The following is a 14,924-nucleotide window of genomic DNA, read 5'->3' as shown; positions in this document are numbered from 1 at the left end:
GAGAGATCATAACTTGTGTTCTTCAAGGTCATAGGCTTGGGGGACTTTGTGTACAGGAAAGAGTGAGATTTATTAGAACCAACTTGCAAAAGTCACCTGTAATACCTATCTAAGTGATTACGTGTTATTGCTGTATCAGTATTTGCATACAGACATCCCAGTACGCATATGCTATTTCTGAGTCACACCTATCTTTTTAGCGCCCTGTACAAAGTAATGAAAAATTAACTAATTTAATCACTGGTCTTTTGTCCTTAAAAAAAGAAGAATGTAACTGCTTGTTCAGGTGGATCCTTCCTGAAATCTTCCTCAAAGTACAGCAAAACTCCTTGCACACTAATAGAAATTTTCCATTACTTCACCTCTTTTTAGCCATGAAAGCTGTTCTTCTTTACAATAGTTTTTACCTTTATCTCTTCTCTGCCCTTTGTTTGTCTTTGATACTTAAGAGCCTTTACTCACTATGCAAACAGTTTCTGTGCTACGCTAACCACACGCTGTTATCTGGACTTCTACAAGTAGAGTAATAAGCTTGAATTGCATCCATCAGTCACGGGCTTTACACCTTACGTTTTAACTCGGACGTTTGATACAAATGCCAGCTTGGACAGCTTTTGAATTGACAACATGTGTGTGGGTTTCCTACACTGTAGGTTTAAGTTTAATTTACGATCTTTCCCACATCACCCCAGCTGGCTGCAGAGACTACAGCTCTGGCACACACAGTCTGTGGTGCGCAGTGCACTTCCAGGTTGCAGGGTGAAGAAGAAACCACACCAAAGATCAGCTCCCATTTCCAATGTTGTTGTAGCTGACCTGAATCTTCTCCTTACTAATATTCATGCTGTGTCATGCGGCAAACCACTACACAAAACCAGCACCGATGTTACTGGGCCTGCTCATGAAATCTTAGCCTTAATTTTATACATCCAGCATCAGGTCAGGCAAAGTTGTAAGGTAGTTTTTTGATACTTTCCAGAGACAGAATTAATAACCAGACTACTGCCATAAATATATTAAGTAACTTTAATGCTGCTTAGTGTAAGTTTTTGTTACATACTTTCACCTATATACTCCAGTGTATTTTATACAATATGAAGTATTTTTAAAAGTATATGGCTATAGATAAAACATTCACAAAATAAGTTTCAATGCAAGTAGAGAATTGGGGAGGGGGGGGGGATAAATCAGCCAGAGTACAAAATCTTTGGAAGATAAAAATTTAAGGAAATGGGATATGCAAAATCATCCCACTGCAGTAATTCAGGACAATCAAGTGGTTCCAGTAGTCAGAAGGGATGCCACTTGCTGCTATGTCACCCCTAAGAACCTGTACAGGGTCAGCAGGGCCCTGCTGGGGGTGGCTGGCTCTCAGAAATCCTTCTACCTGACAAGTCTGATAAAGTAACCTTTATGGCAGACACCCTAGTTGGCTCCAGGAAAAGGAGTAGGCCTGGGAATGAGGAAAGCCCTGTCTCCCCTCACCCAGCCACTGCCGGTCTCTACAGAGTATTCAGGTGCATTGGCAAGATGTGGTGAGCATGCTGTTTGACGAATGACAGGAAGCTTTTTTCTCCCAGGTGATCAATTTGGCACTATTGACAAGAGCAAAAATCACCTACTAGCATTACAAAAAGTTTCACCATCTGCAGACCAGCTTGAATGTCAGGGAGCAGAGCGCAATGCCATCCTTTAGTTTTGTTACATTGCTTTTCTATATAAAATATTGAATGCCATTATACAACATGGATATTCAAGACAGGTTCAATTAAACCTCATTTGTGCCAAAAGCAAACTCCACAGTGAGCAAACTGCTCTGCATTCCTCTGCTTTCGGTAAGACATTTGAGTAGGCTTCTATCCAAATAGAAACACCTTTACAACACTTCAGGTTTTGAATGCAACAAATAACAACACTGCAAGAATTGAGGTCAGGCATTGTTCACCATTTGGTTACATTCCATTCAAATGATACTGACTCACATAATAAGTAACAAATGCAGCACTTGAAGTAACAAAACCAAAGTTGTACTCTAACAAAGTGAAACAGTGCAAATATTCCTGTTAAAAATATACCATGTATATACACACACAACACAGATGCACTGTTTTAGTTTTGCAGTATAAATAGATCTGATTAAGCTAAACTCCTAAAACTAATCAACTACTGACTGAAAGTCCCAGTTTCCATGTACTAAAGAACACATGAAGCTTTAAGGATCAGATAACCATAGCTGGTTATGGCTATAAAACAGTATCAAAAGATTTCACTGGATGTATATTTAAAATATCTTCTCTGTACATCAAAATTAATAATATACATACTAAGCTGGTATCACAAAGTCAGCTTGGGCTCTGACCACACAAGGAGCACCACACAGAAAACCCATGACTCTAAAAGGAGCTTCAAGACTCCATCTGTGTGGAATGCACTGTAATGCTGCAAAATACTTAAGGCCCAATCCCAGGATTTAACAAGGGAGGAGCTTTTTAGCTGCCTATGCAGTCAACACATTGGTTTAGTTTCCATCTTCTTCCTCTTCTAATTTAGCACTAGAATTCTCTTATCTGCTAGTGATATACCTGTTTATCCCTGAACTCTGTAATACCATACAATAAGTACGCTTTTCATGAGTACAGAATAAAAGTAAAAATTAGAAGGGAAGAGATGCAAACTTGTTTTCTGTTAGGGAAAACCTTATGAGGAGTTACTTGCATTTCAGCACTTTGAAACAGATTTAAAGCAAAAAAAAAATAATAAGTCTTTTGGAATCATATTACAGTAAAACAGACAAATAGCACTTAATTTGATCTGACGCAGAACACTCGGGCATCAACCTCTCTTCAACTGCTATAGCCTCCATCTCCTTAATGCCAGGGCTGTGCTGCAACCATAACAAACAGCTGTTGCAAAGGCAAAAATCTAGAGGAGGAGCAGGTGGAGAAAAACAGAAGAAAAAAGAAAAAAGTGAATCACACTTTATATTGCTCTACATTTGGGTTTGTTTTTTTTTTTTTCTATTCTAAATGAATACAGGAACACAAATTATTCAAAAGTTACCTCCCCCAGCCAAAATGCTTAAGGTAAAGACATGTTTAGCATCCTCTGAAGTCCTCTTATTAACCTGTTATAACTCCATGTTACTGCTTTTCACTGACTTGCTGGCTTCAGATGACATTTTGAAATAGAATATGAAGCAGAATGTCTGCATAAGTTATGGAACAAAGTAACTGTAAGTACACTGTGTATTTTAGTTTCCTCTTATCTAGACTGATCAAACATTAATCTCAGATTTGTTTCCAAGTGCATGCCTTTACCAGCAAACAGCTGAGAAGACTTCCCTCTAAACAGAACCCTCTTACTTACAGAAGTACAGAAACACCTTCAAATTTGGCCTCCTTGACCAGATAACCAGCTATTAAATGAACTCCTGAGAAGTGCCAGGAAGTTACTATTGCCGAAGCACTGAACTGTATAGATTTGAAGGTCATTGCACAGCAAACCTGAATATGTAATGTAAACCAGAAGGAAGAAATGAGAAACTGAATTGCTGAAGTTTCTCATACTGTCAGATGCTCACGATGGATTCTGTTTCTTGGAACATAAGAATTCAATCATGTCATAACAACCTACCTACTTGCTTTCCACAAAAGTGATAAATTGACAATTGAAGTTTTCAATAAATGCTACACCGTAGAACTATCACCCATATAAAATGAGTATGTGTATTTTTAATCACAATATAAAAAAGTAATTTTAGAAGACAAAATGTTAGAAATCTTTCGTATTTTTCCACATAGATCACAGGACTGTTCTAATGAAGTGTTTTAAAGGATTACAGTTTTTTCCTGAGTGTCCTGACTTTTTAATTATATACTTCTGGAAAAAAATGCAAAGACATTGAAGACTACAGTTATCTGATACGCCATTTCTCAGCACCTCTTAATTAAAAATACTGAGGCAAGTTACAAAATAGTTTCCTCCCCCCCTGTCTTGACAGGGAGTTGAGGAGCTTGAAGAACTAGTCTCCTTTGGAAAAACAGTACAGAAGGGGAAAAGAGTCTCTTGGAGTTTCCAATATCCTGTTGTCAGACAAAATGACTGAAAAGACCGTATATTCAGTGGGACCTGAACACACTGAAGAAGGATTGGAGAGCTACACTTTAAGGTAAAATTTTGAGATACTTGCTTATTTCAAAGCCCTCCCCTAGTTCAGCAGCAGTTATGAGATACCACCTCTCTCCTTTGGCCATGGGGCGATACAGGTAGCAGATGTGATCTAGTGTGTTACTGGCAAGTGGGTGACAGTGAGGCACTCTGGACTTGGAGACTGACACACGCACCTCACCCCATCAGAGACTGGTTTAGCCAAAGCAAAAGGCTTTTTCTTTTTATTCTCCTCTTGTAGAGAGGATGTGAACCTTACACCTTACTGTCATCTGTTTTTATCTTAAGATGAACTGAAGGTATTTCCTTTGCAAAATTAATAGTGCATTTAGTTTTAAGGACAATTAATACCCACAGAGGGTTTTAGAAGCTTAATATACATATACAGTTCCCTGAGGTATGCAAGACCCTCTGGATGGTACGAAAAATGTAACAGCAGTACTTCTGGTTCTTTAAGTTAATCCTACAGGCACACCTTTACTTGCCTTTCAGGAGTCCAGCCAGGGAGAAAGCTAGAACCTGATGTGTTTTCTGACTCAGCTATGCACACCCACATTACTAGATAGAGTGATTCAGTGATGATGCAATTACAGTGAGAAAAATGAAGCCTGAGCTTAGCCTATCAATAAAAGCACTCTAACCTTTGCCACAAAAGACAGCAGCACCCTTACAGGTAACTCTGATATAAGTCCAAGGTTTTTTCCTCATGGATTATCTGAATGATATAAAAGAAACCACTGAAGGTTGCACAGGCATGAAATTCACACGATGCTTTGATGAAGGCTTAGTTGTTACCTTTTTCTTCTGTTCCAATAACCAATGCTGCTTTTACAAAATATCTAAAAATTATGAGCTGTAATGATGGTATATTTATAACACTACAGTGAAGAGTAGCAACCAAGCATCTACCGCATTAGCTTTAGCTTATTCCAATATTTTATGCATGTCTCTGATGGGCACTGTTTGGTACTCTGAAAGACAATCCCTTTTTTTCACAGCTCCTCTTTCTATTCCAGCTTGCTGTTAAGTTCCCAAGTTGGCTACAAGGGCTCACAACAGACTTCTGTTCCCCAAATATAAATATATGAAATACGTACCGAGGCTGCTATGCTTATGTTATATTCATGATCTGCCATAATCTTCTCTTGTGAGGTGGAATTGAATTTGCGGGGAAAGTGATGCAAAGATGTAGTTGCTGCTTGCAGTAGAAAAGCTCCAAAATAAAAGACAAAAGTAGCCCCGTGGAAAAGAAAATCCTGAAAAGCAAGTGACAGACTCAGTTTAGGCTGCAATACTTACCTAATTCTTGTAGATTTAGTACACATGAACCCCACCATTGAAACATGAAACAAGTACTGACAACATTAACTTTAGATTAGCAGTGTTAAATTCATCTGAGAGCTTAACCTGGACAAGTTTTCACAGCTGCTTGCAGTTGTAAGCAATTCACTAACATAACCAGTGATAAGAGGCAACTCTCCCGAAACCATATATTCCTTCAAGTTAAAGGCATGTGCTCGTCTATGTGTACATATGCTGACCTTTTAGATTACTTTAAAGCTTTTAGAGCTTACAGAATTCTCCCTTCATACAGTTTACGTAAAAAAGAAGGGACATATAGGGCAAGTTCATCACAATTTAAGCAGTACAAAAAACCCTATAACCTAAGCTCCGGAAGTCCCCTGTCCACGCTTAAATTTTGCTTCTGTGAATGATCAGGAACACCTCAACCTTGATACAGCTGAAGTTTACTTCTTGACAAAATCAGAATCCAAGAACTGAGACATTCCTCAACTCTCCCTATCTCCAACACTTTTAGTTCACTTGAGTGCAATGGGCTACTAGTATGTCAAGAGTGAGAATCCAGGGTACACCATGTGCAAGTCCATCATAACAGCAGACAGCATTCATATACATTAGAAATTACTGTGCAAGATCCTTACCTACTGACTATACCAAATATCAAAGTGAGAATGTGCTGCATTTCTCTATTTAGACAATTGTTTCTTTGTAGGTGTGAAATTTTCCTATTATTGGAAGATTTCTCTTTTCTAACTCATCAGTTGTTCCACATTTTACAGCAGCTAAAGCTTCTTGAATCACACCCTAGTCAATTCTAATAAGTTACGATATAAGCTGCTGTAAGTTTCCCATTCCAATTAGCTCAGGAAATAATATTATCTTAATGAAAAATCATCTGATCATTTGAGGTTAGGTCATAGAGTACACTGCTTCTCCTAATGACTGGGAATCGAAGTTTTGGTAAAACTGCTGCAGTAATTCCCAAGTTCTGGTCTTCCATTGATTTGGGATTTTTTTCTGCTCCCCCTCCGATTTTTTAAAAACAGTTACTTCCACTTGGAGTATCACAAGGAAGACCTGCTGACAGCAACAGAACTGAGAAGGGGGCAGAGGGTGGCTTCCTGACCTAACTGGTAGCCTTTACGTGCCATGCTTGCCCAATCTCAAGCTCTGGGCACAAGACACACCCCTTAAGTCTCCAACTCTGCTGTAACTTCCACACGTCACAGTAAAAAATCCCAGGGACCTACTCTAGCATGAGTGCACTGAAGCATGGGAGAAGCTGCAGTGCTCTGCTGCAGCTGAGGAGGCACTCACTACTGCTGTGGCCTCCCAAGCTCACTGGAGCTGGCAGACACACTCATTTTTCATGCTACTGCCTGCGGCACCACATCAGACCACAGGCTGGTATGTGTTCACTGTATGACAAGTACTAAACCCCACATCACAGCCTGAATTATCCATTTCATAGCACAGGATCCCAGCACCTTGTGTCAACACCTCTGTCAACCCAGGGGTAATCAGGGACATCCATTATTCTTGGGCTACTAGCATGCAACTATGTCAGTGTTACCAGCTGTATGCTTTTGGCACCACTGCTCGTAAAGGAGAACAAATAGCTCCGTAAGGAAGACAATGCTGACTGCATGCAGAAGAGAGATTTTCAGAAGACAAACTTTTTCATTTCCTTCATTCTCCTGCCTAACCCTCTAATTTCCTTTGCCCGGCAGCAATTACAGTGAAGCTATGTAGCATAAGTAAGGTTTCACGTTTGTACGGTTATGGTTTCTGTGACCAAAAACCCCAAGGGTTTTTTGGTTTTTAGTACCTGTTAGTGTGGTGCCTAATCCTTCCTTGCCCCCACACGTGTACCACCATTGAAACCTCATACAAAGTTTATGTAAAATGCTACCAGATCTGCATGTTATCTTAGTTCACATCTAATTTTGTAAATGAGTGTGTTGTGAGTCAGGCTGTAAAGGACAGTATTTATCATACCATCTGGTTTAATACAGTGATGTACCAAGCGATGTACCTCCCTAAGGTCTGTATTTTCTCTCTTCTTTTCACTAATATCAAGATATCTACTATGTATTAGTATCTACATTATAAGTATTGTAAGTAGCTCCACTGATACTGAAGTATTACTAAATGCAGGGCTGCCAGAATCCCATGCTATTTTTCAAACTTATATTTAGGATCCTGGAGTCTTAAACCACATTTGTGCATTAGAATCATAGAATGGTTAGGGTTGGAAAGGACCTTAAGATCATCAAGTTCCAACCCCCCTGCCATGGGCAGGGACACCACACTCTAAACCATATTACCCACGGCCTCATCCAGCCTGGCCTTGAACACTGCCAGGGATGAAGCATTCACAACCTCCCTGGACAACCTATTCCAGTGCCTCACCACCCTAACAGGAAAGAATTTCCTCCTTATATCCAATCTAAACTTCCCCTGTTTAAGTTTTAACCCATAACCCCTTGTCCTACCACTACAGTCCCTAATGAAGAGTCCATCCCCAGCATCCCTATATGCCCCCTTCAGATACTGGAAGGCTGCTATGAGGCCTTCATCTCTACTACTCCAATACAACTAAGCCATGACTCTTACCGTTTTTCTAATGACCTGTAGCTTCTGTAAATTTAATTTGTGAAATGGCAAACCCTATGTATTTATCCAAATGCCAACCTAAAGCAAACAGGTACAACTTTATATTTTATAAAATAAAACAATTACTAGAAACACTAAAACTATTTCCAGCAGAAGGTAAAAAATCCTTGTGATGTGTTGCTAAAGAATTTAGAGCCAACAAGTTACAGACATTTGGGTACCTGAAAATAGTGGTTCAAAGACCTAACTAGTGTTATTTTTGTTGACAGCTGGAAGGGGTTGGGTATCACTTACCATGTTAGAAATAAAACAATTCACTCTGCGTTCATTTATGTTGACTTAGTTATGACAGCTTTTTAGGTTAAGTTACACCACCCCACAGATGCAGCTTTTATACAAGTCATGTAGCAATTTCCTGACATAGAAAGTTTTTCAGAAATGTATCCCTTACAAGGGGACAAAATTAATAGTGTAACAAATCACTGCAGCATTGAGTAGCCAGTGCGTAAGACACGCTTACATAATTGTTGCAAGATGAACATTTGTATGGCATTTTCAGTCTATAAAGGGCTATGCCCTCACCCAGCAACTTGTAAATTGACAGTTTCAATGAAACCTAGGACACATTATAATTTACTTAAGTTATACACATGCTCAAGGGCTTTGTTGCATCATAACTTGCGAGGATGTCACAGCATAGATGCCTGTAAATGTCTCTGTAACTCATTATTAGTGTAATTACTGCCTGTATTGTGCTGGAAAGCTGACACTGTATGTGTATTTGCTATCAAAGTGTTAAAGTTTGTTTTAATACAGTCCAGTCTCTTAGCACTGATGAGCTGCAGCCCCAAATTCATGAAGCATTACAATTTGCTTTAAAGACCTTTTGTTTAAAGGGAATGTCTGTGAATAACTTGGAATAGGTAAATAACTACAGATGTTGATACTGAAGCATGCAACTCCAGCTGTGATCAAGAAAAGCATCAATAGGAAAACTAAGCTGCATAGGAGGGAGGTGAAGGTGATCAGGAGTTACAGCCATTCTTAATATTTTAGAAGTTCAGGTCCTTTTGGAAGATTTTTTTGAAATCCTGATCATAGTTTTGCCACCTCTTATTATTCACTTCCAACAATATAAGAAAGTGATACCATCTCATGCCCAGCTACTCGAGTGCTAAAAACCCAAAGTATAATACAGTTTATGCCAAGAAAGGAGTATGTAAATTAGCAGTCAATAACCTGACATATCCATGTGGTTGGCAAAAACTGGAATGAACAACTTTCCGTTTCTAACAGAAAGGTACAGACTGTGAGAACTATTGGCACAAGCCATAACAATCCATTACATAAAGAAACAAGTCATGTCTCCACAATGAAGAAAAGCTGAATAGAGTGTAATTATTTGTTGTCTCACCTGGTTTAAGAAAGATAAACTTTAAGCTTCCTAGAAAGATGTTAAGCTGTATCATACTACAGGTTATGCTGCCTTTGACTGCCTAAGGTCTAACAAACTCATCAATGCTACCCTGGCTTTAAGGAGTTGAACCAAAAGTCAGCAGAAGACTTTCTCAGGAACTAGAGGAGACTTCCTGGGTTCTTTAGTCCAGCCTGTGCTATCTCAGATAACCACATCATACTGTGTGTTCATAAATGTATCACTTCCTTTACGCTATTACATGTACCTCCATTATTCAGAGTGTTGCTACCACTTCTTTAACAGTCAGGAAATATTTTCCCATTTCCAGTCTGCGATTATTTCTGTTCATTTATACGAATTTGTTGTCATGCCTTGTTAAACTAGTTCTCTTCCTGCTGCTCACGCATTTTATGTGCTCAGAGAGGACAAGTATACTCCTTCAGTTTCAAAAGCTCTCAGCATCCACCCTAAAACCCATCCTGCATTTCATCCATCATCCTTATAGCCCTGCTCTTCCTTTTTTAAGTTTTGACTTCCTGTTTTGAAAAACTTTCCACTAAAGCAGAAGGCCTATCATTAAGACTCTGGACCAGTACTTCTCATGAAATGATTTCCAGTTCATAAAATAAAGGGAATCCTCAAATAAGGAAAAAAATCTTACCGTCTGGTTCCAGTTGACAGCGATTCTATTTGCATAACCGAAGAGGAACACACACAGGAACACAATGGACAGGAACCATGCAGTCACTGCTACGAACATTACCCATCCCTGCAGCAGTGGCAGTGGAACTCGGGTAGAAGCTACCAAAATCCAGACTATTGTTCCAAACAACTGCAAGGAGAGAAACACAGACAATGAACAGACAGCTTTTATTCAGTCCTTTCTGTGTAAGAACTAATATCACCAACATGTTCTCAAATTACTTTTAGAAACCAAGAGACAACACTTCAAGTGTACTCAGAGGGCCCAAGTGCCATTCTCAGAAATGACAGGCACTAAGTGGTGATAAGACGAACCCACTCTGAAATTCTTAAAAGCTCTTAATCTTGAAAGTGGTATTTACAGACCCAGGTGACTTGTGTGATGATGCTGAAAATGTTACCTTTATTCTCATTTTGTAGGAAATATAATGTGAAAACATGACTCACACACACACACACCAATCTTTCTCGATATACTAGTTCGCACGACAAGGATGTACATCAGATTTGGATTCAATTTCATACTGTTTAGTTTTGCAGTCCTAAACAGATGAGATATAGAAAAGAGATGAAACTGCATTTTCTTTTTCAATGCATTTGTAATAAAAAAAGACAGCATATTAAGCAATAAAGAGAAAACTAGAATACAGAAGAAGGCAAGTTGTAAATTATGTGATAATGACTAGAAAAACACTCAGCTTTCCAGAATTATTATAACCTCGGGAAGAATTCAGCACCGCCAATTTTCTTTTCAACATCCTGATTCACAGTGAATGAGTGGTGGGGATGCTATGCTATGATGGCCTGATGGAGAATTTATGTACTCTATGGCTTGCCCAGTTTAATCAGCTCTTGGGCTAAGGAAGGTACTATTTATCCCTTCAAATCCTGTCTCTTTATAAAAAAGGTAACTGGAGAAAATCTTAATTGCCATCTGAAATATATTCATTTATTACAGAAAGATTTAACTTCATAATCCAGCCTGCAGTGTAGTGACAGCTACCATCAATTTCCGAGCAAGTTATTCCTTCCTCGCTTTAATTCCTACAGATTTACAACTACAAAGTCAGGGGTTACATTTTCAGATTTGGAGAATTTTTTTTTTTAATTACGGTTGGATGAAAAGATGCCTGCTATAAAATGAATTGGTTCCTTTCTCATCTGACACTGCAGCACTGTATATGTAAAGATGCACTGCTAGTCTAGTTTAAAGCTCCCAAGGGTTTATATACTAGCCTTCAAGTGGTTCTCTAGGGTTCCTTTTTTAGCTGCTGTGAAGAACAAAACTTTCTTTAGTTTCACAAGACTGCAGGTGCAAGTCTGTTACTCAGAGACCAGATAGTGATGGGCAGTGAGGAAGCAGAGGGATAGCACAAAGCATCTGTTAAACAAAAAGCAGAGACACATGAAATGTTTGCAGTACTCTGAATATACAACCTTGCAGGCTTCTTTAAAAATACATTTAGACATCTACTGTTGAGACTCAGCGCTCCTTGTTGTGCTGTTTCCCTCATACTACCTACTCCTGTCCACTTCAGGTAGGCTGTCAGATGTAGAATACCTTGGCCAACCTAATTACCCTTCTGTCCCTACTGATTCAACGCTTGATTAGTGAATGGGCTTGTACTCCAAGCTCTTTGCTCGGGTGGTTTTACAGCTTGCAGGGTGGGATTATTAAAATCAGATGACTTTTACCAAGGTTGGCTTTTTTTCCTCCTACTACTTAGCACCACTGCAGAGCCTCATACTCAGCCTTAACTCAAAGGTCCTCCAGTAAGGTCTAAAAGACACATGAAATTAAACATACTGGTAGGAGTTTGCACAGGACCCGTAACACACTCACGCAGGCAAGAACCAGCATAACTCGCCATGGCGGGTTTGGGTCGGGCACTCTGTGTGGCCCAAAGTCCTCGACAGCTTAAACAACCCCCATGTAACCCACCTCCACAGCCCCTGCTTCTGCCAGCCAGGGGGGAAGCACCTCGCCCCACCGACACCGAGGGGAGCGAACACGCCGGGGCAGGCTGAAGGGAGCGGGGCCGGGTCCTGCTCCCCTTCCCGGCACAGCCCCGTGTCCCAGGCACCCGCCCGGGACCAAAGCAGGGCAGCCCGGGGGCTCCCCCGTGCCGCAGGCTCGGCCGCCGCACCTTTCCCTCACACAAAATGGCAGGTGAGGAGCGGGGCTGAAGCTCGCCCGTCCCACCGGCTGCGGGGCGCTGAGGGGAGGGAGGGCCGGTGCCACCACCCCCCGCCCGCACTCACGATCTCCAGGAAGATGACGGCTCCCGAGTAGGTGCGCAGGATCTCCAGGCCGGAGGGCAGCGTGACCCGGGGAGGCGGGAAGTAGGCAGCGGGGTTGGGAGGCGGCGGCATGGACGAGGCGCTCCTGGGCAACATGTTGCTGTGGCGGCGGCTGCTGCCGAGCGCGGCGGGGACGGCCGAGCCGCGGCCAGGTGGGCGAGGAGGAGGCAGCCAAGGACGGAGCAGGTGCGGGCGAGCCTGTGTGCGCCGCGCCGCCCCGCCCGCTACTCCTGCCCGGCCCTGGGCGGGTGGACCCCGCCCGCTCCTCCCACCTGGGCCTGGGCGGGTGGATCCGAGTGCCGGGGACCGGGCCTGCCCCAGTTACCGCGCCCGGGCTGCCCCAGAGGGAGGCCTCAGTAGTGCGGGGGGGCACGGTGGTTTGTCCCCGCTAGGGCGCTGTGCCCCGCAGCCGTGCTGTGCCCGGCCCGTGGATTTCGGGTTCTCTGGTTGAGCTGTGTCCGCTCTGGAGTGCAGCGCTCCTGTTCACTAGTCCCGAGTCGGACCCAGCCACACTTGGGACGTTATTTCCTGATGCCAGTGCGCAAAAGGTTGTTACTTACCTTCTGGTTACAGATATTTGAGGCTTCAAAATTATGAGGCTGAACCTTTTTTTTTTTCTTTTTTCTTTTTTTTTTTTTCAAGGACCCTACTAGGTTGTCCGTTTGAAACACCAAAAATGTCTCAGCTGTATCTTTCATTCAGGCTGGCTAACCCATGCGCAACTACTTCAAAGTAATGGTGCTTGTTTGGTGTGAAAGTTTTGGGTAGGTGAGGGTACATGTGCAACAGACCCCTTATAATGCATTTTCTTGTGCTTAGTAGAAATATCTTCTGAAGGATGCGACACATAGTGATAGGACAACGGGGAATGGCTTTAAAAGGAAGAAGGGTAGATTTTGACTATGAGAAAGAAACTCTTCACTGTGAGGGTGCTGAGACGCTGACAACAGATTGCCCAGAGTAGCGGTAAATGCTCCAGCCCTGGTAGTGTTCAAGGCCAGGTTGGATGGGGCCAGGTTGGAGCAGCCTCCTCTAGTGTGAGGTGTCTCTGCCCATAGCAGGGGAGTTGGAACTGGATGATCTTAAGGTCCTTTCCAGCTCAAACCATTCTGTGATTCTATGATGCAGCAGTTCTGTTATTTCTACCTGCATGGCTTACGATGGCGTGTCTTATCACTCGGATGACTAAGCACTGTTTCACCTGGTGTTATCCCATGCACTGTTTCTGGGTGCTTATCCTCAACGTACACAGCTGAGATTTTAAAGATTGCATTTTAAGAAGGTTTCATGCCAGTGAGGTTGAACCAGTTAGGACTTTAAGTTTGTATTCCTTCATTTTTAGATCTATGCTGTTCCACAGTTGTGCTTTTGTGATGACAGGAAATGCCTTGGCCTGAGATGCCCATCTTCCCCAACTCGAGCTCCTCTAAACACAACTCACCCATGCTTCCAGCATACCTAGTACATAAATAGGTTTGAGACACTTGTGAAATGCAGTAGTAGCCCCTTAGCTTTGAAATTGTGGCTTCTACAGGAGGAAGAAGCAACAGTTTGTATTCTTGTGCTCTCTCCTCATCCCTGTACCCTTTGTAGCTGAATGCCTCTTGCACATCTAAGAAATGGGAGATGTGGGATTGAATCTCCATTAGGCGAAATAAAGCACTCAGCCCTACCTCCTCTTTTTTGAGTGCTTTATCCCATCAGTTATCAACGTGATTAATATTCCTCCTCTATACCCATTTTAAAAAGCAAATCTTGTGCCCCATCCATTTATCTTCAAGAAAGGGCTGCAGGCTCTGGAGGCACAAAGGGTCCTGATTTGAGTGTGTTTTGTAAAGGAATGTAATTCAGACTTGTTCCTAAGTGATTAGGTGTGTAGGTGGCTTGTTCTTGGGGTTGCATTCTGGAGACCATATGTCCAATTAATTTCACAGTCTGGCTTTAAATCCGTTGAGTCTGCCCTGCAGAGGGAGAAATCTGAGTGGGTGGAAAACTGGGTTGATCAGTTTATGATTCGGAACAAGAAATGTGATTATCCTTATCTTATACAGGGGAAGTACAAATAACACTTGGTCATAAACATTTCAGTTTTATTATCCAGCCATACAATTAATCTGTGTGAACTCCACAGCACTGGATCTAACTGATGATTACATACCATGTGCAGTCATCTCTTTTCTTGCTTGTAAATACCACTCATTTTAACCTGCAGTTTTATTTTAACACCCATTTTCTTCAATTTTAGTAGCTTTGCACAATAAAGTCTAAATTTCACTGTTAGAAACACATACACACAATAGATTTATGGTAGTACTTTTTCCTAAATCCTAATCATTTAAATGAAAATAGCTGTTTATTTTTACTGTGTTTGGGCAAGATGTGCTACAATGCCATGTGGGATTCTTTATATACTGATTCA

The 14,924-nt window shown here is 41.5% G+C and overlaps 1 protein-coding gene across 1 annotated transcript; it reads right to left on the bottom strand.

The window, feature by feature from the left end:
• Window positions 1-1,008: 1,008 nt before the first annotated feature.
• On the bottom strand, window positions 1,009-12,733 carry MAL2 (mal, T cell differentiation protein 2). The gene is made up of 4 exons (XM_061373442.1): window positions 12,467-12,733; window positions 10,164-10,334; window positions 5,265-5,423; window positions 1,009-2,922 (listed from the first exon to the last, which is right to left on the bottom strand). Exons 1-4 carry the CDS (start codon window positions 12,599-12,601, stop codon window positions 2,851-2,853), a joined length of 537 nt encoding a protein of 178 aa, XP_061229426.1. The 5' UTR covers window positions 12,602-12,733; the 3' UTR covers window positions 1,009-2,850.
• Between the last annotated feature and the right edge of the window lie 2,191 nt (window positions 12,734-14,924).

This window comes from Neopsephotus bourkii, unplaced genomic scaffold (assembly GCF_033783945.1).
Source record: "Neopsephotus bourkii isolate Nb327-2 ecotype Australia unplaced genomic scaffold, CSIRO-AGI_Nbou_v1 NB_1630, whole genome shotgun sequence".
NCBI lineage: Eukaryota > Metazoa > Chordata > Aves > Psittaciformes > Psittacidae > Neopsephotus > Neopsephotus bourkii.
The sequence above is the reverse complement of the archived record's forward strand: the minus strand, read 5'-3'. Positions and strand labels throughout refer to the sequence as shown.

What these genes read in the sequence shown, in the direction of transcription:
- MAL2 (XM_061373442.1), bottom strand. Translation starts at nt 12,601, where the DNA reads ATGTTGCCCAGGAGCGCCTCGTCCATGCCGCCGCCTCCCAACCCCGCT. An exon ending in CCGTCATCTTCCTGGAGATC is followed by an intron (nt 10,335 to 12,466) that starts GTGAGTGCGGGC and finishes CTCTCCTTGCAG; the next exon opens with TTGTTTGGAACAATAGTCTG. An exon ending in CTGTCAACTGGAACCAGACG is followed by an intron (nt 5,424 to 10,163) that starts GTAAGATTTTTT and finishes CTTGCTTTTCAG; the next exon opens with GATTTTCTTTTCCACGGGGC.